The sequence below is a fragment of the Sander vitreus genome, chromosome 6 (genome assembly GCF_031162955.1).
Source record: "Sander vitreus isolate 19-12246 chromosome 6, sanVit1, whole genome shotgun sequence".
Classification (NCBI taxonomy): domain Eukaryota; kingdom Metazoa; phylum Chordata; class Actinopteri; order Perciformes; family Percidae; genus Sander; species Sander vitreus.
Window position 1 is genome coordinate 6,522,353 of NC_135860.1, and position 27,794 is coordinate 6,550,146.

General features: G+C 40.3%; 1 protein-coding gene across 2 annotated transcripts; it reads left to right on the forward strand.

Moving 5' to 3' along the window:
- Nucleotides 1-1,532: 1,532 nt before the first annotated feature.
- On the forward strand, nt 1,533-26,720 carry phf1 (PHD finger protein 1). Of its 2 annotated transcripts, none has more exons than XM_078252234.1 (15): nt 1,533-2,385; nt 4,593-4,671; nt 4,830-4,911; nt 5,636-5,722; nt 6,624-6,718; nt 7,250-7,398; nt 8,007-8,102; nt 13,586-13,654; nt 14,022-14,145; nt 15,236-15,303; nt 15,842-15,979; nt 19,166-19,244; nt 20,766-20,881; nt 21,715-21,801; nt 22,927-26,720. In XM_078252234.1, the coding sequence occupies exons 2-15, from the start codon at nt 4,594-4,596 to the stop codon at nt 23,321-23,323; spliced, it is 1,665 nt and encodes a 554-aa protein (XP_078108360.1). In that variant the 5' UTR covers nt 1,533-2,385; nt 4,593; the 3' UTR covers nt 23,324-26,720. The 2 variants fall into 2 exon arrangements, with proteins under 2 accessions (XP_078108360.1, XP_078108359.1); XM_078252233.1 differs by lacking the exon at nt 1,533-2,385 and adding an exon at nt 3,442-3,943.
- The last annotated feature ends 1,074 nt before the right edge of the window (nt 26,721-27,794 follow it).

The window sequence follows — 27,794 nt, forward strand, 5'->3', positions numbered from 1 at the left end:
ACTCCCTCTCCTCTCCTCCTCCTCCTCCCCCCCCCCCCCCCCCCTCTCTCTCTCTCTCTCTCTCTCTCTCTCTCTCTCTCTCTCTCTCTCTCTCTCTCTCTTTATGACGTCGCAGTTCCTGTATGTTGTGGACTCATCGCTTTGGCAACAGCACCGTCTCTCTGGGTGCTACACAGTGTACAGCAGACCGGCTCCAATACACCGCTCCTCCGGGGAAGTGTGACTTCAGGGGCAGAAGAGGGAAACGCACAGACGCATTTCCGCACGATCGGCTCGAGCGGACGCAATCGCGCACGCGCGCACGCACGCACGTAGGCTATACACACGCGCTTTTCTGTTGCCAGTGACATAGGCCTACCTTAAACCTGTAACCTCTTCACCTCATTTAACCTAATCCTGACGGTAACCATAACACTAAATCCAAAAGCCCAGGAGTTAACTTTATGACTTTATTTGTAATACACTTAGTTCATGCGTATTGCATACCAAACCTTAAACTATCTTACTTCTAATCATGCAAAATTTGTATTACAGTAATGGGCCTAGGTTACTTTACCTTGACCATATACAGTCTATGACCTTACAGTAATCAACTACAACAGTCAAATTTTGTGTAAACAGTTAATGCACCAGTAAAAAAAAAAAAAAATCCAGTAATATAATATAGGTCTACTGCATATAGATTTATAGACACAATTTTCTGCACAATGAGTAGGCTACTTTTCCTTACTAGAAGAAGAAAAAATGCATGCAGGATATTTTTACACTGTGGTATTGTTACTGTAATGTCAAATGACCTCCCCGCCACCCCTCCCCCCCCATCACTTATGTAAAAATGTAACGTAAACGTAAAAATGTCATCACTCTGTGGCTGTAAAACTCTAAAGCTTTACAAGAATATTGAACATTGTGCAGTGCCACACATACCTTTCTAAATGGCTGAGGTGAAATACAGCACTAAATGTTCATCTTGTCTTAAACATACGTGTGTTGTGTGTATGTGTGTGTGCGTGTGTGTGTGTGTGTGTGTGTGTGTGTGTGTGTGTGTGTGTGTGTGTGTGCCCCCTGAGTCTCCTGACTCTGATCCGAACAGTATCAAGCTTAACTCTCTGAACGATCTTTGATGAATTAGCTGATGCTCTTATCAGTGAGAGGCTGCCATGCCAAAAGGACTGGCTGAGATTAGACATGCTGCTGCTGTTGTTGCATACCTCAACTGTCAGCTGGCAGTTATGAATGGATGAATGGGACTGTTTGTAACCACAGCCATACATAATTACCACAGCCACCATGTGACGTGATGAGAATGTGCAGACAGGAAGTTGAAATGACGTGTGTTTCACTGACACACAAAGGGAAAATCGCCAGAAACCCAAAAAGACACAATACATGATGACACATACATGATATAATGTACACAAATCAAATAATTTCACTCACTGTTAATATAGGATCATACTAGTTTCTAACATTTCTGGTTTAGGACTCTTTAAAGCCAGGCCATGCTTGTGACCTCTCATCACAATGCACGAGCTGTGAGAAGTTCAACCAACGAGTGATGTTCTGGTCCTTTCATTTTAGTAGTTTTTAGAGTACTGCGGAAGTACAACTCTCCAGTATGTCAAGACAAAAAAAGCAAAGATTTGAAAAATAATTGTGAGGCAGAAGAAGTACTCAGATCTTTTACTTAATTAAAAATTGTCAAGACCACATTGTAGAAATACTCTGTTACAAGTAAAAGCCCTGCCTTCAAAATCACCCTTCAGTAAGTAGTACATAAGTAAGTGCTAGCATCAAAATATACTTAAACTACCAAAAGTAAAACTATAACTAACTTTATATTCTGCATTAATAATCTTAATCTGCAAAGTAACTAGTAACTAAAGGTGTCAAATAAATGTGGTGGAGTAAAAGGTACAATATTGGCTTCCAAAAAATAACTAAGTATCATACAATTGAAATAGTAAGTCAAAATTGTACTTACACATTTGAGTAAATGCACTCATTACGTTACATTCCAGCACTGGTCCTCAACCCACAGTTTAGGTATCACAGTTATCACATCATCCTTAACTTCAGTCTCAACCCAATGACCCTGAACATCCCTCAGACTGACTGGCTGATTGCAGTACAGTTGTAGACCTTGTATTTGCTCGCCACCTAGTGGTAACAGTTGAAAACTGGCACTTCACCACTTGTTAATCTGCCAGGGGCCATTTTGAACCGCAAGGCGGTGTTACCACACGCTTCGCTTGACTGGTGTGAGTAATGTGTAAGACATCAATAAACAAGAAAAGACACAACAATAAACAAACAAAACCTTAGCTTGCCTTGGATGCATGTGCCTGTAGCCAAAACGTGGTATTCCTCCAAAGCACCTTAACTGTAAGTATAATCTACTGTACATTATGCTTGATTTTAGAATGGTTCAAATTTAATAGTGTGTCTGGGACTCTCTTATAGCAGTTCTTGGGCCTCATGTTTGTCGTTGTTTAAAGCAGTAAATGTTGGTTTTTTTGTGTGTCATTTAATATATATCCAACAATGTGCGTGTTTGGTTTATGACTGGATCTTAATTTCTTAATGCTGCACTAAAAGTAGCATGCCTGCATTGTTTGTGGCAATTGTCTTACATGCATGACTTGAGTTGGTGTGAGCCATACTTGTTCTGTGTGAACAATATTTTCCATCACACATTAAATTACGTCCCGGATGTCGTGTGAGAGGAGATGTCCCTCTGGATGTCACATCTCTTCTGTCCTGCAGATGTGGTATTTGTCCACTTTGGAGTTGGCTTCCAGTATTTTCAGCAAAGAGGACTGGATAGGCTATTCTACATTTAAAATTGTATCATTTGTTGAAAGGAAATGTCTTTTTTTAAGGTAGAGAAATAGCCTATCTTGTCAGATGTTATGTGATTCACATTAGTGAGCTCATTAATTCCAGAAAATCTGCAGTGATATTTCTATAGTGGCATTCTAAAGCTGACTTATTTTAGGAGTGATGGGATGTTCACTCACAACTCACATTTATCTTTTCTAATAAAGAAAGCAAAAACACCACCTAAATTCCTTTACGTTTGGTGACAGAGGCAAATCATTAATATTGATAAAGACAAGTTAAAGTGGTCGGCGCTGCTTGCTCGGGAATCTCAGTTTGAAAACTTTTCTCCACGGATTTCCTAAACTTGGATGGTTCCTCTTGTTTGAGCCCAATTAATGAGGCGGCTAAAGTCATTAATTGGCCACTTAATTGGCCCATGTCGCTGGCGCGCTGCTTCCGCTGGCTTTTAGCGCACCGCCATGCCTCACTCCTGCTGCCAGACATCACAATCCCACCTTGTCAAAACGATTTAGGGTCAGCCTCTCAGACGGGAAAGGTGCTCTCGCCGTGGACCCCCCCCTTCCCACCCCCTCCTAGTCCCCCCCCCTCCTTCCACCTCTGGATCCCCCCTCAATCAGTATCTCCCTCCCACTCTATCTCGGTGTTTTATGTCTGCGTCACAACAAGTCGGTCGAGAGCGAGAGGCAGGGATGATGGCGTCTCTGGCGGCTTGATTCCGGTGCTGCTCTGACAATCCCGCCTTAATAGCATCAATAGGTGGTGGCGGATAGGGGGGATTGGAGACCAAAAGAGACGGGGACATGACGAAACGGCAGCGCGGAGGACGGACAAACTAGAGACAGACGGACAGCCAGTCGCCCCCCTCGCTGACGGCTTGACTGACACACACACACACACACACACACACACACACACACAGGCGCTTGGCACAGACAGGGACATACCTACATGCACACCATCCACTTTTTGCAAACACGCAGGCTGCGCATCCGAGCGGGCAGTAATTGGGCAGCGGAGATCCACAGCAGATGAGGGCATTTCATGTCCAGCCTGCCCAGGAATCACTGTGACCCCGAGGGAAAGGAGTTCGACTTGACAGGTATAGGCTACCCTTCACCGGCACAGCTTACTGTACAATTTGCCTGATTTCCCTTTTGATTCACAAAAGGCTACATGCACTGTTATGTATCCTGCTGCGTCTGTCTTGACTTGAGTGCATGCACTGGAACAAATGCTTAACCTGCACAAGATAATGCCTGCACAGTCATTTCATGCATCTATTCAAGTTTTTAAGATGTTGGGAGAGAAGAAGAAAACAGAAAAGTGCCTAGCAGATGCTTCAAGTAGCTGCACAGTGATCTTTGCTCATTCAATCAAACTGTATTGCAGCAGTCATCATGCAGTGTTTTTTTTCTCTGTGTGTGTGTGTGTGTGTATGGTTGTGCATTTCATGTGTGCTGTAATCATTTGTCTTGCTCTCTGGTTGTGTACTCACTCTCATCTTTTACTGTGGAGGATACAGGCTGTCGTTATGCTCTGATCTAAAAGGAGGGAGGGGGGGAGGAAGGATTTTAACCCCTTTGCACCGAAGCCCGCCTGTCTGAGAGCCAGCCGAAATGATGCCGGGGCCATACATAAACCCCTCTGTCAGCAATGGCAGCAAAGTATTCAGCGAATAAATCGGATTTCCATTTCACATGAGCCCTGCTCTCTCTCCCTCTCTCTCCCCTCTCTGTCTCTCTCCTCAGGATGGGGGGAGTAAGTGAAGGAGATGATGTGTTGGCTCGATGGAGTGATGGACTACTGTACCTCGGCAATGTGAAAAGAGTAAGCGCGTGTTTAAGTGTGTATGTGTGAGTGGCAGAAAGACTTTTGAGTGTGTGTGTGTGTAGTGTGTGTCAGTGTGTGTGTTTGCCTGGATTTTTGAAAAAGACTTCCATTTAGTTTTGTCAATCATTCCCGCTCCCCTGCTATCTCCCTATCAGGTAGACGGAGTCAAGCAATGTTGTCTGGTGAGATTTGAGGACAACTCGGAGTTCTGGGTACTGAGAAAGGACATTCACTCATGTAAGAAGAACTCTTTTTTTCTCTCCCTCTCCCTCACCCGTCAGCTAGAAGAGTGAAATAGCTTCCTGTTGGGAGCACTCTGTGTTTCTAAGGTTACAAAATGCTCGTAGATTGAGTTTTTGAACGCACCGATGTTCAGCTAAACTCAAACTAAAGGTGTTTGCTTCCACTCTGAAACTTTGCCTGAGCAGTTGAAGGAATACGTTTCTCATTATTTCCCCTTTGTGAGCTTCAAACTTTTTTTTTTATTTCTTGAACCCTTTGTCTCTGGATCTCTGAATTGGCGCTCCAAGAAAAATGCAGAAAAAGAAATTACAGTCACGTTCAAGGTTATGATGCTGAGTGCTCTTGAGTATTCTGATCGGGGTACGTTGGGATGTAATTGGTATATTAGAGTCTCTTTATGAATTTATTTGACTAATGACTCTTGAGGGAAATGGCGCCCCCAATTCACCTAGCATCAAGCGCAGGGGGAAGTTGGACGTTTGTTAGGACCAGGCTGAATATCCGTCTGTCAGATGAAGTGAAATCTGAAAGGGTGCAGGAGACACTGAAATCAATGAGGTGGCAAGGATGTGAATCAATATACATAAATTAATGCCTTTGACTGCTCTCTCTCTCTCTCTCTCTCTCTCTCTCTCTCTCTCTCTCTCTCTCTCTGTCTTCCTCTTTCACATACTTCCTCCCCTGCCCTCCCTCTCTTTGCTTCCTCTGTTTGCCTCAGTCGCTGCTGGAGTGGAAGAAGTTTGCTGTATTTGTGACGCTCCGCCTCTTAAAGAACCCCTCATAAATTGTCTCAAATGTCGCCACGGTAAGGAAGCACGCCTCATCATATGCCGTCAAGCGCTGGTTCTCTACCCGTTCTTGCACTGACCTTGAAGATTTGACACAGTGTGGTAAATAACAGCGTTGCCGTTTTAAAACAAAACAACAACACAGAAAACCATCTATCGTAGATGACAGATATGAATCGTTGCACCTGCATCCTGGCTAGAGACATGGAGCTTAATTCATAGACGTAAATGCCACAAGATGTCTTTACTTAGGCTCCTCGCTAATTTGAAAATCCCCTCCAGACATATTTAAAAAAAAAAAAAAATACTCTGCATTGAATAGTGATTTGTGTCTGATTCAGTTTTTCCACAGAAAAGATTAATTACGTCGTCAAACATTTTTAAAACCACATCTGCTCTTTCTCCCTCAGTGAAAAATCTATATGAATATGCAAATATCCACTTCAAAACAAGACACAAGATGTCTCCTACTTGACTGTAAAGTCCACTGTCAGTGTTTGTGCATTGGCTTCCAACACTTCCTTAACAGAGAATGTTAATGTTAATCTTCTGGTGTCAAACTCTGCACAAACCTCACTCTGCAAAGTGAAGGTTAAACACCCAAGTGAAGTAACTGTAAATAAATCACGTTTGAGTGGAGGGGGACTTTAAAAGTATGAACGATGAAATTAAATATACTGCAATTCATGTCTTCGCGGCTCTGTCAGACCAACTTGTTTGCTGACAGTTTCTTTTGAGGAAAAAGAAGACAAACATATCCGTGCTCCCTAGATGCAAATGCTATGGTAAAATGTGTTGCATGCTGCTGAAACAAACCAGCAGAGCACTAAACATGGAGCTGCTCTGCCCATTATTGTCACTCCGGCTGTCTGTCTTGTAAACACGAATTAAACGCTCTGCCTCCTCCTCCCATTACAGGTTATCATCCAGAGTGCCACACGCCAACCATCGAACCGGAAGCTGACAGCGACTCGTGGATATGTCGGCAATGTGTCTTTGCAGTCGCAACCAAGGTCAGGCTGCTAATCTCTCCGTCTCACACTCTGGAGAAAAAACATTCAGTGTGTATATAATATGGGAGAAATCCAGTCAAATATTATCAGGCTTTTGCTGCCACTATACTGTTGTGTACAGCAGAAAATGGGTTTATTTGAAGCAAAGGCACGCTAATTCCTTGAGTATTGACCTCAATATGAGATGTTCTACATTGTGTCCAAGAAATCATAAAGAATCAATAGTTATGAAGCTGAAAAACTACGCTCGAAGTTGAGAGAAGTACATTTAAAGTCAATCAATCACACATGCTCCAGTTCTGTAGATATGAGATGAGAAAGCACCCGGTTAATTGTCAATCGGTCAATGTCCATAGCTCATTGTCCAGACTTCCGCTGCTTCGGACACTATCTCTCACAGCTGACCTACAATAAAACAAGAGGTATTGCTTTCTCCCCATCGAATGTGATCCGTCTCCCTGGCTGCTTTGACATGACAGTGATTTGAGCGGTCACCGGCCAATCAGTTCTCTCCCAAAATTGTGTTTCCAGAGAGGCGGGGCGCTCAAACGAGGACGCTTCGCCCGGCTCATGCAATTTATGAAACTCCGGCTTCCCTACCAGCTGTCGTCTTTAGACTGGGACCCACAGCATCTGACCAATCAGCAACAGTGCTACTGCTACTGTGCCGGACCTGGAGAGTGAGTGACACTGCAGAGGCCAGTTTAAGTTTGAATGTACAGTTCATGTATGCTCGTTAACATTTGGCATTTTCTCTGAAAAGCTTGATCTCATCTTGTGGATTATTTGCAAATTGCATGCAGCATATCAGACATGTGTCAAACTGTATTAGCAGGATTCTTTTGAGTTTGTTTTGACTTTCTTGGTTTTATATGTGAGAGATGTTCACTGCATCAGTTCAGATACTGACAGGTAAATTGTCAATCCCAAAAAAAGGTGCACCAAACCCTCTTTCTAATGCATTTGCAATCCTTTTTTTGTGTTTTGCTCCTTTGCTTATGTTGCACTCTTGTTTATTTGTTAAACCCCACCCAACTGGCACATAAATAAGTATAAAACAAACTCCCAACTGCCATATGTTTTATGAGTAGTAGGATCCGGTGGGACTTTACACCTGAAGACACATTTCAGCTCAGAAAATGAGAACTGTCTGCTCCAGTCATCAGCCTTCAGTCTTCTCTCAATTATGTATGCATAAATACAAATGTGTCTGGTGACAGATGTTAGACACATCCATTCATTCATGTGTGTAAAGTCTCTTGATGTTTTTGTGTTGTTGGACTTGCAGGTGGAACCTGAAGATGTTACAGTGTGGAAGCTGTGGTCAGTGGTTCCACGAGGCCTGCACACAATGTCTAACCAAACCATTGCTGTATGGAGACAGGTGCGTTACTGAGCATTATGTAAAAAGCATTACTGTAAAAAGCTCTGGATTCTTAATATTCAGAATTATAATTTTGTCATGACAATAAATATAAAGGTATGTACAGGGCTGGGTATCGTTCAAAAATGTTCGGTACCTGTACTGATACCAATACCGTGACTTCGACAACGGTTCCTAAACGATACTTTTTTCGATACCAATTTTATAAAACAAAAAGAAATTACAACATTACACATTATGGTTCAAATCTTTTTATTTATTTTTCAGCTCCTACTAAGTGACGTAAGTGCGTAACGTAGAGTTTTTCCTGCGTGTCGCTATGATGTGTAACGTTAGACAGCCAATAACAAACATTATTAGATCTTGGTAGAAGCATGCTGCATGCTTATTGGCTCACTGACTCTGATGAGATTTACTGTACTTTATAATACCTTAGGTATTGAAATTGGGTATTGAATGACGGGGCATTTTTCGATTCTCGATACTATAGAGGCAATTCGGTCGGAGCCTAAAAAGGATTGAATTCTGTACCCAGCCCTGTATCTGGTTTGAAACACTCAGAGTATGTTCATATGCACCCTAAAACTCTAGGACTCTAGTTTTAAGACAGTATTTTGTAGACCTAGACTCATTTGGACTGAGCTACATTTTTGAAGCAGATATCAATATTTGAGAGTAAATATAAATACATTGTAATAATTATATTATCTGATATCAGCTTTTTTACAATTTTTGGCACCAATTTCTCACTTTTGGTAATTTAAGAATTGTAACAAGGATAGTTAAACAACACAGTACACTGCCAAATATGATGTAACAGTAAAGTAAATAAATACATAAATAGAAGGGGAATGTGAAATCATAATCATTTTAAATAGGAATTTAATGAAAATATTTTAAACTTGAATTAAAGAATTTAATAATAACAAATTATGAAGAAGAAGGGATGAGAAAAGCATACAAATGTAACCTGCAACATTGTTTTTTTTTTATATATTTGTAATAATTGGAACTTTGAATTAATTGGAACTGGTTACAACCAGTATCTGATGATTTCAGAGCTTACTGTGATTCATTAAATCTTTTTCAGATTGTTGACAGTCCCACACGGCCAAACTTCAAAAACCCGTAAAAATCATCGCTAATAGATGTGATTCTAACTAACGTTCCTCACAAGTACTCAACTGCTTCCATATTTGCAAACGACATCAGTGACCACTGTGTCGTAGCAACGGTTAGAAATACTAAAATACCTAAAACTAAACCACGCATTATCATAAGCGTAATATGAAGCACTTCACAGAACAAGAATTCCTTAATGATTTATCTAACTATGACTGGGAAAAAATTAATATCAGTACAGATGTTGAAAGTGCCTGGAACCTCTTTTATGAAGGGTTTACCAATATAATTAATAAGTATGCTCCACTAAAGAAGTACAGAGTCAAAGGCCGAAACAATACTTGGTTTTCACCTGATTTAGCAAATATCCTTCATGAGCGCAATGTGGCATGGGCAAAAGCCAGAAAATCGAATCAGAACTCTGACTGGCTGGTCTTCAGACAGCTGCGCAATACATGTACTGTCAAAATTAGAAAAGCCAAGGCTGACCATTTTCTTTCTCAAAACCACTCATAATCTGAATAATCCATCAAAATTTTGGAAAACTATCAAATCATTATCAGAAAACAGTAAAGGCCAGGAGTTTCCCTCAAGCATTGTGATGGACTCTCTAAAAGTTACCGACAAGGCCAAAATGCTTGATTGTTTCAATGAACATTTCATAGCCTCAGGATTTTTATTTGAGTCATTCAGTCCTCAACATGAGTGTTCCTCTACAGTTGAGACTGTTGGTCTGGATCCTTCTAGTCAGTCTTTTAGTTTCAGTCCTATCACAGTTTCAGATGTAAATAAAGCCCTCAAGCATTTGGACACAACAAAATCTGCAGGCCCTGATAAACTGGATCCCTACTTTTTAAAGCTAGCAGGAAATTGTATTGCCGTGCCCTTAACTAATATTTTTAATCTGTGTTTGAATACAAATATCATTCCTCCTATCTGGAAATCAGCCTTTGTGGCTCCCCTGCTAAAAGGTGGTGACCCTACCATCTTAAATAACTACAGACCAATCTCTAAACTGTCTGTCCTGGTCAAGATTCTTGAATCCCTTGTCAGTGATCAGTTAAAGAACTTTTTTAACAGTTATAATGTGTTGTCTGACTACCAATCTGGTTTTAGAAAAGGGCATAGTACAACATCGGCAGCGCTTAAGGTTTTAAATGACTTTGTTGAATCCATGGATAATAAGCAGCATTGTGCAGCCCTCTTTATTGACCTTTCAAAGGCATTTGATACAGTGGACCACATAGTGCTTAAGCAGAGACTGTATAGGGCTGGGCTTTTTGAAAAAACTGTCGGCTGGTTTGTTAACTACCTTACAGACAGAACTCAGTGTGTGCAGGCGGAGGGCAGCACTTCTTGCTATCTCAAAATAACAAAAGGCGTGCCTCAGGGGTCAGTCTTGGGGCCACTGCTATTCATCCTCTATATCAATAACATTGATCATAACGTGTCTAATATAAAATTTCATTTTTATGCTGACGACACTGTACTGTATTGCTCTGCACCCTCCTCAGACCAAGCCCTCTCCCAGTTACAACTTGCTTTTAACACGCTTCAACAGAATCTTTATGATTTAAAACTTGTTTTAAATGCAGAAAAAACTAAAGTCATGCTTTTTTCAAATTCAAAATCTAAATAAAATCTCCCTTCAATCCTCACTTCCCAGGGTACGAAAATTGAATGTGTTTCTAAGTACAGATATCTTGGTATTTTATTTCAGAATCAAATCCTGCCTTTCGTTCGAATCTAGAAAGAGGCTGGTCGCTGCCACTTTTATGTCTGTACTTGACTTTGGTGATGTTTTATACATGAATGCTTCATCTCAAAGTTTACATGCACTGGACACCATGTTTATCCATGGAGCTCTGAGGTTCATCACTGGTATGAAAGCCCTCACTCACCATTGTGAACTGTATGAACGTGTTGGATGGCCTTCTCTATCAACACGGAGACTTCAATATTGGCATACTTCGTCTTCATATACAAGGCTATTTTAGGTCTCCTTCCATCCTACCTTCTGACCTATATCAGTGTAAATAGTACTGGGACTTACAATCTTCGTTCCCAGGATCTTTTCCTTCTGTCTGTTCCAAAGATTAGAACTGAGCTGGGAAAAAAGGCCTTTAAGTTTGCTGCTCCCTCTGCCTGGAACAAGTTACAGAAATCCATGAAACTTACTGAGCTGGTCTCATTGGTCGCTTTTAAGAGGATAATGATTGACTTGGAGGCAGCCACATCTGGCTGCAGATGTTTTGCCTGATGTGTTTAGGATTGTGGTTGACTTTGAAAGATTTGCTGTGTCAGTTGTTTTATGTTTTTTTTGGTGTTTTTGCGTATTTTGTGTTTGTATGTACTGTATGTGGTTGTACTGCTGCCTGTCTTGGCCAGGACACTCTTGAAAAAGAGATGTTTAATTTCAATGAGTCTCTTCCTGGTTAAATAAAGGTAAAATTAAAAAAATAAATTAAATATTATACTACTACTCTACTGCTCACCACATGTTGACTTTGTCAGGAACAATATTCAGGTTAGATTGAGCAGAAAACATATTATTTTAAAATGATCTGTTGACAATGTATTTGATTAATTATTACTTATCTAATCTATAAAATGTCAGAAAATAGTGAACAAAAACACCCATCACAATTTCTCAGAGTCAGAGGTGACATCTTCAAATTGCTTGTTTCGTCCAAACCAAAATTTAAAAAACCCCAAAGTTTCTAATCAGTTTCTAATCATATTAAAACTGAGAAAAGCAACACATTTAAGATGCAACACGTCTCAGCAGTAGATTCCGGTCTGATTAAGATAATCAGATGGAGACGTCTACATGACAGCTTCACTTGTCAGAGAACTACCTTAATTAGCTTAAGCAAAAAATAATTAGTGTGCATGTTAATGCGTTCACTGGCTTCCTCACACACTCGGAGCAAAGGGAAAGTGACACACAGCAGAGCAAACATATCACCTCTCTGGTAGTTGTATGGATATGATGTCAGGAGGATATGCAAGAAGCTGATCGCAGTGCAGTTTGATAGGCTGCATCTCATGCGTGTAATAAAATGTATCCATCCATTAAGTCATTATTGTCATTAACCATCTGTGTTAGCCGACTGGGTTCTATACACCCACCCTGACACCTTGTTATTGCCGAACCTGTCTGGTGGGGGGGGAATTAGATTTAGACTGACAGTCGGGGAGAGTGAGGCCGGACTGGTACAACATCTGCTGAGCAGGTGATGGAGGAAGAGTGAAGACTGAGTTCACAGTTGGAATAGTAAGCGTGTGCTGCCGTCATGCTGTGCCTGCGTTTCATCTTTCCCAATGCCCTTCAGCCAACACATGCATATAGCAGGACAGATGCACGCGTTGTTGTTGTGGTATTAGCTGAGTTTCAGGGTCACACGGAACAGAATGCTATTACAGTAAAACGTACACACCTGTCTGTTTATTTTCAGTTCAGGTTGATTTATATGATGAAATATCTAGAGAAGAGAGACGTATATAGACTGCAAGGAAGGCAAAGGTGGGAAAATCCCAGTGTATATGTATCTTCTCCCTCAGTCTGTTAGGTCTGCTGAATCTCTGGACTGTTTTAAGTGTCTTTTAAAACCCCACCTTTATACATTAGCCTTTGTGTAAAGGGCTGCACCCCTTTTATGCTGTATTTTATATTTAATTTGTATTTTGTAACTCATGTTTATTTTTATTTATTTCTTCATATGTATTGCACATGTGTGTGAAGCACTTTGAAAATGAGCGTTTTTAAAAGCGCTATATAAATAAAGTGTTTACTAACCTACTTACTTACTTATATGTCTTAGTCACTAGTCTCAGATTTCCAGACCTTTCTCCACGGCGCTCTGGCTACACCACACACATTCTAGGATAGGAGAAAGAAAACGCTCTGGGTTGTTTGCATTTCTTTAAACCAATCACAATCGTCTTGGGCGGCGCTAAGCTCCGGACGTAGCAACGGTGGCTCTGCTAAATGGTCTCGGGAAGGAACATTTGCAGCCCTGCAAAAAAGAAAACGCCACATAAAATATGAAATGAAGTTAACAGTTGACACAATACAGTAATGTGAGCTTTTTAAATTCGCTGGATACATGGTTAAACGTCATTTGCTCTTACCAGTGTATCGCCATGTGTAACGTCACTTTGTCCCCAGCAATCCTGCCACGATCTGTCCCAGAATGTCCAAGTTAGATAGTAAATGCCGTACACATATTCTTTGTAAATCTTTACAATCATTCTCCGAAAGAACCAAGCAGCACAAAGGACAAAGACAAGATAACAGGATAAATGGTATTTCACAGTCACATGCTAATTTAATTTTTTTTTTTCACGTGTCTTTTTAGGTTTTATCAGTTCCAGTGCTCAGTATGTACAAAGGGACCAGAGACCATCCAAAGGCTACCCATGACCTGGTGATGTTAACAGTTAAACCTTTACTGACAAGTTTTCAGCAAAAACACTACATTTGTGGGTATTTAAGAGTAATATAAATAACATCAGGAGTTAAAACTCAATTCGTCAATCACATTTTAAAGTATTTTCTTTTTAGCACATTCCAAAAAAATGTTTTATTAGTCAGTGCTACTCCACACAACAACACAGCACAGATTGATATTGCCAATAATATAATATATTGTAATAAAAATGTGGTATATCAAACTAGGCTCACAAATTTTGAAAATGTTTTCAAATATGTAAAGAATATTCAAAAAATTGCTTTCCAGTAGAATTTGATTTAGCATTTTACCTGTTTCTTATTATCTTCTTTTTTAAATACAGGATGGATTTGGCTCATTTAGTGCTCTACCATCTCTCACTGTGCTGCAAGAGGAAATACTTTGATTTTGACCATGAAATCCTGTCCTTCACCAATGAGAATTGGGAGTCGTTGCTCCTAGGAGCGGTATTGATATTTCCCTGTTTAAGCACCATGATGAAATAATGTGAAATGCTGCCAGCCTGTTTAGCATTGAAGACTCAAAGCCTATTAGCCGTCATTAAAGTAAAACATGTAATGGAAAATAAGTATGACCTCTACGTCAGCTTAAAGAGGTACACCACTAAGTTGAAGAACTGCAGATGACATTGTATGTTTTTATGATCTAGTTCAGTGGTTCTTTTTTTTAAAAAGATTATTTTTTGGGGCTTTTCCGTATTTAATCAATAGGACAGCTAGGTGAGAAAGGGGAAAGACATGCAGGAAATCATCACAGGTCGTACTCTAACCCTGGACCTCTGCGTCAAGGCATAAGCCTCTCAGTATATGTGCGCCTGCTCTACCCACTGACCCAACCGGGCCAGTGGGTCAGTGGTTCTTAACCTTTTTGGCTGCTGTTCCCCTACAGTATATATATACATATAGTTTTATATTTTTTCAAATAAGCTGAGCTACTCCACAATCTCACCATGTAGGCTACCCCCTGGCGATTGTAGACATAAATGAGTTTTGACCAATCCTCAAACTAGAGTGCTAATGCAAAAACTGTGTGTGTGTGTGTGTGTGTGTGTGTGTGTGTGTGTGTGTGTGTGTGTGTGTGTGTGTGTGTGTGTGTGTGTGTGTGTGTGTGTGTGCATGTACTGTAGTCTTTCATAGACACACTTTTCATTTTAAATAATTTTCAGATTTGGCTGAATTACAATGGAATAATTTGCAGGGGAGTAGTCTTCATAAAAATCATATTATTTGAGTGTCTGAAGATGAAAGTAGAGGTGACAGAGGGACACACCAAGGGGGAATTACCTGAGCATGTCCTATCTATCTGAGGGTTTGGGTTCTCCTTTAAGCTGTTTTGTAGAGACGTTTTGAAATGTATCGTTTGTCCTGGCATCAGATGACAGCAGTTTTTATTTTTTAGCCATGCCGTACTTTCCCATATCAAAATTATTGCTGTCAGCCACTGCAAAAGGAAATTATTCTATGCATTAAAGCTTTTCTGTCTGAGTCCACTGTGTAAACACAGCTTTGATTTTTTTCATTCCTGTCTGTCCACTAGCTCTCTGACACGCCAAGGCAAGACCGCTGTCACAATCTCCTCAACGCGCTCAACTCTCACAAGGACAGGTATGTCATCGCATATGATGAGAAGAATAAACACCGACCACACATGACTGGATTAATGAGTAGCCGCTCGCCATGAATAGAGGGGTCTTCTTAGTGCTCCGTAGTTTGGGACATTGGACATGCAGGCTGCAGTGAGCACGATGAAAGGTGTGACTTTGAATAAAATGTAACTGCCAATTAGACCAGATGAAATTTTTGGTGCTTATTTTGTCTTGTTAGAAAAGGACACACGTTGTTGGTATTAAATCTCAACAGCCAGTCTAGAGGTCTAATTGCTTTTAGTGGGTTTTCATTGAACCTCGCAAAAAAGTCTGCTCTAATTATGTATACTTAATTACACAATCACTGTAATGTCCATGAGTCTACTTTTGTATCAGGAGAGTAAGTACATTTTGTTACACAGCGTTGAATCCATTATTAGCATCAAAGAGGAGTAATGGGGGAAAAAACACACACACACACACACACACATTTGGTGATGATATATTTTAAGAACCAACACTAGACTGTACAAGCTGTTTCTTTACTGTCGCCCCAGGTTTGTCTCTGGAAAGGAGATCAAGAAGAAGAAGTGTCTTTTTGGGCTTCAGGTTCGAGCTCCGCCTCCGCTGACGTCCGATTCGTCGCCGCTCATCACCGACCCCCCTATCAGCATCACGCACAGGAGAAGGTCAGAGTAAGGACAGCGTCTCTCTTTTCAGCTCTTATCTCAATAACAGCGCTGGGTTTGCCACAGGGCATATAGTCATTACACATGAACAATTAACTTGTGAATCAAAGAGCTGCAATTTCTATATGCTAGCAAAAGTATCAGTGTCTTAATATTCTCCTAAAAGAGCATTAAGACCCCCTGTGTGCTTTCATTTGTACAGCCGTAAGTGTGTGTGTGTGTGTGTGTGTGTGTGTGTGTGTGTGTGTGTGTGTGTGTGTGCGTACATGTACTGTAGTCTTTCATAGACACACTTTTCATTTTAAATAATTTTCAGATTTGGCTGAACATTGGAACATTGGAATAATTTGCAGGGGAGTAGTCTTACAGGGAACAAAAATCATATTATTTGAGTGTCTGAAAAACACATTTTCTTACATGGAAAATATATTCATATCTTCAGTAATTTATCTTCTAGTTCCCTTTGCTCATCTAAATAGCTCCACGCTGCATGTTTCCTGTAGTCAGCAAGAGACACTTTAAGCTTCACCCCTCTTCCTGACAGGAATGTAAGCTGTTCTGTTTGACTAGAGTGAAGTCAGTTTGCATCTTCCCAAATGGACAATGTCTAGACGGCTTCATCAGAGGCAACAAATATTAGTTTATCCCTTTTTCCGAAATAAATCTCTGTCTACATGTATACTTTCTCAACCTAACTGGCAACAAGTAGTAAAGAATGCAATAGGCAATGTCACACTGCTTACACACAAACCTATATCCTACTTTGAGAATCGCTGATTTAAATGAACCCCTGACATACCAGGTCAACATTTCAATCTCGACCAACACCGTCTTCTACTGTATGATCCAGACTAAATGGAGTTCCAAAACTAATGTCAGGATTTTCTTTAAATAAGCTGGTGTTATGGAGACTTTCTGACCTCTCCAGGGATACTCAATAATCACAATGCACAGAGAAACACAGAGATGGTCAAAGGTGAATATTGCAAATGTTTTATGTAATTAATCACAGGGAAGTTACCGAGGAGTAGTAACAAGGTCTCACCCGATCAGTTTTCCCCAGCATCTCTCAAAGAACACAGAGATACATAATGATTTTATACTCATTGCTCATTGGAAAAGAAGTGAATATTCTAAATAAATATCTAAACCAATGAAAACATGTCTTTACAATATCCATGCTTAATAACCAATGACAAGCTTTTGTAATTCTCCATACAATTTCATATATATAGCTTTTACATAATGGTCATTCAGAGATACTGTCTTCTTCAACAATGACAGGCTGTCATATATATTTACTCAGCTGAAAGCAGTGTTGGGGAAGTTACTTTTAAAAAGTAGTCTTTGCTCGTTACTCGTTACTTTTACGTTACTTTTAGAAGCAGGCGTCTCTGGCAGAGACTGAAGTTAATTATACAAAAACTATCTTTGACCATAAAGCCAATCTCTGGTTTATCAGTGAAGTGTCTGAACTACACTGCAAACTGGATTCTCTACTCACAGAGTGACGGCTGATTCATTATGAAGGAGTCCAGCGCGGGTTGAATGCATATCAGCAGGTCATCGGTGTTAGTGTACACTAGTACTACTAATGTCTGTATCGACTTGTACCGGTCACGCGATGGTCCGTGCATTGTCGTAGACACATGCAGCCTCTTTTCTGGAAATCCCTGCGTGTCCGCTGCGTGTATGTATGAGGCCATCTCCACCGCATCCATCTGTGAGGTTGTCAGCTTTGTGTCTGCCTGGCTCAGAGCGCCATCTAGCAAAAGCTTCCATCTAGCCACGACGCTTAAAACGCTCTCAAAAGTTAGCTTTGGCTGCTTCTCGCTTGCTTACTCTGCTACCAGCCTCTGTCACTTCCCGTGTGGAGCTTGTGAGCGCGCAGCTGAGAAGGCAGTGTTGCTGTCAAATCTGTCCCTGGGAAAAGTAACGTTGCGCCGAATTGAAAAAGGAACTATGTTTCGTTACCAAATTTTCAGTAGTAGCGCGTTACACTACTTTTTCCCCGTAAAAGTAGTTATGTTACTGTAACAAAAGTAACGCGTTACACCCAACACTGGATGACAGACAGATTTACATAAATGGTCCAAAGCCTAGCTCCAGGAAATATACCTGCACCTGTCACAGTAAACAAAACCTCTACATCTGACAGTATCTCAATATCGTAGTACAGAGAGAAGACAGTTTTGAACACAGTGCATACAGATAAATGTACAAATTATAATTAATCAAACTCGAGAATTCATAATTCCTTAACACTGGATATTCACAGCCTGCAGAGGCTGAACCAACACTCCAAGATTCCCACTTGCACACAAGAAGTATTCTAAAGGGCAGATTGTAACATGGAAAGCGTTTACCTTCTGGAGAACATGAATGCTCTCCAGAAGGTAAACGCTTTCCATGTCAGACATTATCTTTGGTGTCACCATTAGGCCAAAATGTCTACTTTATACACAAGATATCTGATTAATCAAGTGGTAAGATTGCCATGCAGTTTTTTTTAAGATCATTTTTTGGTATTTTTGCATTCATTGGACATTTGACAGTGAAAAGGCAGAAGGAAAACAGCAAAATAGAAGGATGGTATGACATTTTGGTGATGTGACACGCCCACCAAAGCGCTCCGATCACCATACAATTTGCTAAACACGTTTATGCTACTACGAGGATAAACCCCTTTGATATTAATAACTCTGTGGTCTTTTCTTTAGCACGGCCGCCAGGACAAAATATACATTTAAATTCCTACTACCTGTACAGCTCAAATTAGAGCAAAATGAAGAGCACGTTCATTCCATTCAGCATTTTCAAACTGTGGGTTGTAATGGACATTTCAACCTCTAGAGTCCACTTTGGGGCTTTAGACTCAAGTCTTGTTTTCAGGAGACAAGCTGCACAAGTTCATTTCAAGCAGAAGAAGAAGATAGGGAATGAGTGAAATGAAGGTGTTGAGTGTTTTCAGCCTCCCTGCTGATGATGTTTGGGCTCATATATATGCAAACTGTTTTACTAATATAATAAATCCAAATCATTCAGTTTATCATCTCACTGCTCTCATCTTTTGTATTTCACACCTCTCAGTAGGCTTTTATGGAGACACACTAATAAACAAAACATTGCACATTTGGACTGCATGTGTGTGTTTATGCTTGTATTCTAATTTATGTGTGTTTTTTGTTTCAGCCCGTTGTCACTACCCTGCCAGAGGAGAGTGGGGGGGCCAGAGTCACGCAAATCAAAGCGTCGCATCATGGAGACACAGGTCAGTGCCTCTGTCTCGAGCTTGGGGCGAGGAGGGAGGTCTGGGCTACAAAACCTCTCTGATTATTTTTTTCTTTTTTTAGGCGTCCAGGTAAACAGCTTTCTGCGACCCAAATAACCTGTCAGTCAGATGCCGTGATGAAGGTTCATTTCGCAGTCTGCATCAGTCTGTTTTTTTTAACACCCAGTGCAGCTCGGTGCCTCAGTATTTTCCTTCTCATTTTTGCTGTACTTTAATGCCTGCTGATGCTTTAGAGGCTTTTGTTAGAGTAATGGTATAGTGTGAGAGATGACGTGTTGTGTGTTTGGCTCAGTTAAAATGTATGATTCAAATACAAACTTGGCTGCACAGAAAACCGCTCATGTATTTCATCAACAACTGCAGTTCAGCACCACATTTATCATGATCATCAAACCCAATTCCCAGCGGATCACAATGAAACAGGCAACATCACATGTGGCAGTTACTATTTTTACACAGCATTCTTAACGGTGAATGCTCATTGTACTGTGTCCTCCCACACAACACTCTGATCCGTGTATGTGCACACAGTAATCCTGGAACAATGCTCTCCACAGAGCACTTGTTTTCACTCTGGCACATCCAGGCCCCATTGTGCCCCTCTGATTGATGCTAATCTCCGTCTGTCTTGGAGGAGCAGGTTCGTTGTTGTGGGGGAAAGTGAGATGGGAAGGAATGCTGATATGTGTAGCCTGGGATCACTTCCAAGTGCACTTTGCAGTCGATTACAGTTTGGCCAGGTGGCGCTGGCACCTTGGCAGTGCATCGTTGACAGAGCACATCCATTTAAAGGCACAGACGTCGACTAAGGCCACTGAATAATAATCTTCCATCCTAATAGCAATGCTGGAGAAGGGAATGATAATGGTCCAAGTGTGGTGCCAAATGTCACAGTCTAGCAATGACAAATGCAACAACCTTTAGGTGGCGTCCCTCCGGATGACATTTCCAGTGATTGATTGCTCGGATGATGCTCTGGTGTTTTTACTTTTCATGGGTCGTGAGTTCGTGTGTCAGGAGAGCTGCCTCACTAACCAGCCAGCTCCATGGGATGTGCTATGGAGGTGATGCATTTAACATCCTATGGCTGTGTCTGATGATGTGACTCACATCCCTAAATGACATTGGTGTGGATTTATATACATATCTGTCCATATCTGCCCTCAGGCAATGCAGGAACATGGACTTCAAACTCTAAAAAAATAAACAAAAGCTATATATTAAGTCCGTTTTTAAAATGTTTTCATTCTGATTTTAAGTTTGCAAGCCTTTTTCTAGACATATGTATCACAAAACTGAATGTTCCATATGCAGAATTAACTTTGTGCACGTCTGAGCACAGAGGTATCAGAGCTTGATTGACTCCTGTGATGATGTTGGCATCCAGTCACAAGCTGACCTGTGTGTGTGTGTGTGTGTGTGTGTGTGTGTGTGTGTGTGTGTGTGTGTGTGTGTGTGTGTGTGTGTGTGTGTGTGTGTGTGTGTGTCTCCTGTGCCCAGGCTTGTCCACCCCCAGTTGCTGCCAACCCCATTGAGCTGCTGCCATGTTGCCATGGCTACATGGGAGGGGCCAGCCTTTACAACTCCAGGAAGTCAGAGGAGGAGCTTAATTTGAGGTAAGGGGGTTTCACATGAGGTTTTACCATTTTTGTTTCTGTATTGATGCATTATTGTTGGGTATGAGAAGAGTTAAAGGGTCAGGGCGCCTGTATTACAAGTAAAATGTGGTGTCTGAAGATTTACAACTTTGACTTAAGGTTTGCCATATAAGGGAATTCCTATTAACTTTACCCTACTGTTGCTGAAACATTTGGAAACTGTTAACATTAGAAGGGGCCCCTTAAGACAGAAGATATTTTGTTGGAGCTATACCATGTATGGGGCCTTAAATGGTCAGTTCCCTACTCCAAGCATATACTCACACCCTCCCACTAAATGCACAGAATATATATCATGTGATAACCGCAGAACCTCAGATGTCCATGGAGTCTGTAAATTGATGCTGGAATCTCTGATATAATAAACCTTTTTATAATCAAGAACAGTGTCAACGAAGTTCCTTCTCCACACATCGGCAACGCAGTGCTGCAACTAAATATACAACAAGCCCATGCAGGAATGTGAGGAATGTGATGAGTACTGTAGTAGTGACTGTTTACTGACTTTAGTATTTTGTTCATGCTGGGGAAAATGTTGTCTCTTGACCTTGACTTTGCTGCCACAACAGATCAACAGACTGCTATGAGACACCATACACAATGCTTTTTCAAATCTCACTTTTGACCAAAACAAATATTATTCTTTTTTGCCTATCGTACGTAGTTTTGGGGTGACAGCAGAACAAATCTTGGGGGGTGTAGTAACTGTACCTTTAAATGATAGTCTTTTCTACTGTTTTTAGATTAATTTTAGAGCAATTGTTTTCAACTGTTGTGCATTCGGTCCACAGCTCTCCTCCCAAGCGGATGTATGCCCTGTACCACACCACGTACAACGGGAATAATGCACTCTCCAGGAGTCTCCATCACTTCAACAGGTTTTACATATCTCTCATGCTCATTTGTAGTAACTCCTTCTGGACATTTATATAGTCAAAACCGGACCTTCAGTTTCCTAACCGTTGTGCCTAGCTCTTTTTCACTTTTCACCATACACAGAATGAGAACTAAGGACATTTTGGCAGATTAACAGCTGATTTACACGTTTTCTTCCACATTAGCTAAAATATCCTTGGTTGTAAAAAGAGTCTTTTTTTTGGAGTAGCATTAACACATTTCAGCATTGATTACTGTATGTTACAAAATACGTTGTAAAAGTTTTCAAGACTGTTTGTTTTGACACATTAAATCATTTATCACTTTTTTCCTCAGATTTCGGCCTCCTTGGCTCTTTTTCAGTTCTTTTGTGATGTGTGTTTTTTTTTTCAGAAGTCATATGAACTGTCAAACGCTGCTAAATGGTACTCTGGAATGTAACTCAAATTTGGAGTGGATCTTTTGTGATTGAATTAGTTCAGTTTAAATCAATGCAGATTGATTTTGTTGGGGGAGCTTGGCATACACACAACATTGGCATATTATCACCTTATACAGTTTATAAGGGGAACATGTTCACAAACAGTTGCTTATTGACACATCCAGCAGACGTAACTCCTTTCACTTTACACAGAGTCATCGGATCTATTGTTTATATCAAAAATATTGATTAGAGCAGCTTTAAGCTTTCATTTTTCCATGCTGTGTATTAAATCTACTTTATGTTGATAGTAATAACAAATAGTTAAGGCCAGGGTGCGATTTTCCGGGGGGGATGTGTGGGATTTCCCTTCCTGGTCTACATATCCCTGCCTCTGTTGTATTATTTTTATCCCCAGTGGGGACAAAATGAAAAATTGAAGGTGATAAATAAATGTTTTGGCATGGCACGAGTGGCACTATATCCACGGTATTGAATAGGGGGATTTCATTCTTGCATGTTTTGTTGTGCATGATCAAAAAACATCCCCACCTTTGTTTTTTGGTTAAGGCTGTACATGTTTCAAGGTTAGTTATACAACAGTGTATTTGTAGCAAACCCTTGCTGTATGTTTGAGATGGTGAACCACACCTAGATGATTTGGTCGCTGTTCCTGACTCCTGTGCTTCACTATCTCTTCTCCTAGCGTTGAGGACACCTGCAGAGTAGCGCCGCCTTGCTTCCCATACCCCCTCAACTCCAATGGCAACCATCACCACCACCACTCCCACCAGCACCAACACAACCACCAACACAGCCACCAACACAGCCACCAACACCAGCCGGGACAGAAGCAGCTGGAGCCCCTCATCCTACGTGATATGCCCCCATACCAGGCCGGTATGGGCGGAGGGGGTGGCGTAGGTGGAGGAGGAGGAGGAGGAGGAGGAGGAGGAGGAGGGGGGGCGGTAGTTGGAGGCGGGGACGGGACAGTGGCCAGGAGCTGGGGAGGAGGGGAGGCAGTGAGGATCTTGGCGAGACGCGTCACGCCAGATGGAAAGGTGCAGTACCTTGTAGAGTGGGAGAACGTGAATTTGTACTGACACAAAGAGAGTAAACATGAGACGCAATGACTGTTTTGCAGTTGCCACACGAATACTGTGTATGTAATATGTGGCAGTGTTTAAAGTACAAAAAAAAAAGAAAAAAGGACAAAAAAAATACTCTACACGTTGCAAATCCAGGTTGCTCTTATAGTATCACCTCTATTCTACATCATTATAACTCACTACTCGTTACTAAATGTTCCTCTTTGCTAGTGTTTCTCTGATATTTGTACTGTTAACTTTGGAATATGCCTTTGCATTTATCATGTTTAACGGTGATAAGGGAAGATATTTAAACCTCCGGATGATTTGTAAATCTTTGGAAAACAAGAAGAGCGTGTCTTTAATTGTACTGGTATCTTGATATACAGCACTGTAGATAAGCAACAGTGAAGTACAAGAAATAAAGAAACAAAAGATTACTGCTTTTTCAGTAGAGAAAAAAATTTGTGCGCAAAATGTATTGCTATGCAATTTAATCTTCCATAAATCAAACAGTAAACCTCTAGCGCCTGCCATTTAGACAGCAGGCTGCTAATTTAAAAGAATAGTTTGACATTTTGGGACACACACCTTTTCGCTTTCTTGCTGAGAGTTGGATTAGACAATTGATACCACTCTCATGTCTGTGTGATAAATATGAAGATACAGCCAGGAGACGGTTAGCTTAGCATAAAGACTGGAGGCAGAGGGAAACAGCTAGCCTGGCTCTATCCAATGGTAAAACATCTGCCTTTTAGCACTTCCAAAGCTCACTAATTAACTGTGGTAGGTTTTGTTGTTACGGGCCAGACAAGACTAGAGGAAGTCACTGTGGCCGGCCAAGAAATAGTCCAAGCTGTTTTCCCCTGCTTCTAGTATTTATGCTATGCTATGCTATGCTAAGCTAAGCTAAGCGCCTCCTGGCCTTATCTTCATATTTAACCGAAATACATGAAAGTGGTATGAATCTTCTCACCTAACTCTCGGCAAGAACGTGAATAAGTGTATTCTCCCAAGTGTGTAACCATTTCTTTAAATATATATATCAATTAATTTTATATGAATAACATTGCCATACTGTTTTAAAAAACAGGACTTTCTTTTAAAAATTAAAATAATTTATATAGGTATAACCCAATGTGGTTTGTAGCACAAAACATATTTGATTGCGGAAGTCAAGTTTACAAACTAGCTACATTTTGTGAAAAAGAACGTTTCCAGCATTTTTAATTATTATATTTGAATGCGTATAGTTAGACCCTACTTTTCATTGAACTATAAACATTTAAATACTGTCCAAACAATGATTATCTGTAGCTTGGTAGTAAAAAATTGTTCAATTTACAAACCAAATTTAGCCTAGACATCTATACGTCTCAGTGATCTGACTCAAATCACCAAAACAATGCTTAGTAGGTACTTTAAATATGGAGAAAGTTTAAGATGTAACTTCTTTGTTTTTTTTTGTTTTTTAAAGATAACAAAATCACCGACATGTGATATGGATATCCAAGGGATGAGCACGTTCAACAGCCAGCAGCCAACACCACACTTCCATCAGCTGTCACTTTTATAATTGCTCATTCATCAACTGATATGTTAATGTTCACGTGGAGTTCAGTGAGTAAATTAGCCCAGAAAATAAACAATGATGAATGTTCCGTCACCAGTGAGGCATGATGACAGCTAGGTGGTGGCTGCTAGCTGCTCATGGAAAAAAAAAAAAAAAAAGCAGTAACCTTTTCTTGGCCAGGATGAGATGGAACAGTGCAGCCAGTCTTTTACAGTATTTTTGGCCACACAGATGGTAGTTTAATGCCTTGCTTAAGGGCACTATGACATTAGTGGTTGAGCCCTGTCTTCTGCTCAGACGCCAGCTTGTCTGGCTTTATCAACAAATTATCTGGAGGTTTTTATATATTTTTTCTCATTGCAGTATGTTAATAAGAGATTGTATACACGTTATTACGGGGTTACTTATTTGTTATATTAGATTTTGTCATACATAATTTACATTTAGATTACTGTACGTATTAGAAATAGGAGCCACAAGAGGGCTTTTGTTTTATAGATAGAATTATATATTCACAATATATTGCTATGATCGAATAACTTTATTTTATTTTTTTGATGTGGTTGCATAGTGCCTATACGGGTTGTGTACCTGCCGATTGGTCTGCCGACCTGAGTCAACCAATCAGACGACAGATAGATGAACGAGGCCATATTGCTACTAAACAAGAGGATGGCTCTTTATCAGTTGACAGACACAACTACATGGGAAAACAAAGACCAGTTATAATGTTGAGTCAAGTTTTTTTTTAAATCAGAACAGGACTGTGATGTTACTGTACATTCCAAACAAACAACAAAAAAGAAATATATATGTTATTGAAATGTCTGTTTGAAGTTATCAGGATGGAAATGATTTTGATTCTTTTTTTTTTTTTGGTCTTTTTTTTATGGGTGTTAAATGTCATAAAGATCAGCTAAAGGTCCACTTCAGGTCCAGGTTAGGTTTCAATGTCGTAGGGAGTTCAATCCTTGCGTTCAAAGTAACAGTACAGGTAAAGAAGACACTGATAGGCCCGAATCCTAACTTAAACCCATAGTTTCTTCCAGGGTCTATAATAGCAGTCTATCATTTAGAAGGTACAACATGGCATTCATAAGTCAAGGCCTGACTTCTACTCAGATGTGCTTATAGAGGCAAGTGAGGTGCTGAAGTTGGAGTTTATGTTTGTGCAAACAGGTCACATGAATCTAGAATACTGTGGTGCAAATTACAGAGTTTATATTTTATACAGAGGTTTATTTCAGCAATCTGTTCGATAAAACTTACACGACGTATACATTTGTCAGTTTTATCTTTCAGGAAAGACTGTATTACAGGTTTAGTTTAAAAAGCAAAAGACAAATACACCATTTATACTGTTATAATCACACCAATGCAAAACTCTCAGATTTTATTTAAATACCGACCTCTCTGTTTGAATTATCTCCTGCGTACATTTCAGGCAAGTAAAATTACGTTGATTGCAATTTTCATCCTCCTCCGTGACTATTTGACTGTAGTTTATTAGGAAGGGGTGTGTTGAACCTTTCTAGGCGATGGTGATGAATGTATTTGTGTGTTTTCTATGGTATGTCTATACCCGTCAAGTGCTTGTTATAGGTTGTACTCGAGGTGGAACTCGAACCCGATTTGTTTAAAACAAAAAAAGGAGGAAATAAAGACATCAACATTGAGGAACACAATTTATTTTGGGAGCGGTAGTCTTCTTTTTTTCTGATTAGTAGTCAAGTCCAAGTTCAGTTTGATGTATTTTTGGAAAAATGACGTTTGTACATGTATACTCTGCGTTGACACCTAATATGTAACATGAATAATAAAAAAAAAAAAAAGATTTCACCTCATGCAATGTGTTTTTTGTTTTTGTTTTTTTTTATCTATTAGTACATACAGATAATTCATAATTTGATATAGCTGTCTTACACAGTCTACTTTCTTTCAGTGTCTATCTACCTAGCCAAGCACAAACCAGGATCGTGAACTCTGACTCAACCGGGAATAGAAGAAATTCTTGTAGTTGTAGGGTAAGCAGAAAATAATCAAAATACACAATAACTTGCAAATAATTCAAGTGAATGAAGCAAGACAACAAAAAAAACCTCTTCAGTTGATATATTAGGGGGCCAAGTAGAACAACTTCAGACATGGGAGTTCATTCTTGACTTTGGGATCGGTACGTGTGACAAAATCTCAACTCAAGGTCCACTTACTAGTTTTTTCTGAGCTTTCGACCACATCCCTTTGTCTTCATCAGTGAATGGAACTGATTCTGGTGCCACTTGTTATCACAAGTACGTTCCATGCATACTGTAGGTTGCATAATGACACCTGAGCCAGTTTTATTTGCAGATGAAAACCATGGGATGCAGTCAAACAGTTCAGAAAAAGCTATGGAAGTATATAGCTTGAGTTTAGTTTATTTTTGTCACACAAACATCAGTTGTCCTGTTGGAGGAAATCCGCTGATATCTGAATTAAGCGTTCCCAAAACATAAGTGTGACCTCCATCAGCAGCTGCTGACAGGTTGAAACTCTGCAGCCCTGATACATTTCAGCTGAGATGAGAGTCACTTCACAAGTTGATAAAATGCTTTTACTCTTCATCCTTAAAGAAGAACCAAACGTGTCACTCTGAGAACTTTTGTCTTTATGAAACAGATCCTGGTTCAGTTGGTTAGGTTCATTCAAGACATGCTTTTCATAATAAGAGACAATGTTATGAAACAGTCCTCTGAGGGTTGACAGAAGGAAAATGCAATTTGAACACACTTGCTCTACCAGTTAAACTCCCAGGACTCTGACATGACCTGAATCTCACACAGAGAAGAGTTAGACTCTGTTCAGTTTGTCAGTGTCAACAGGTTTCAGTCTGTAAACTTTGGTTCTCTGATGAAGATGAAGTTTCTGCAGCTT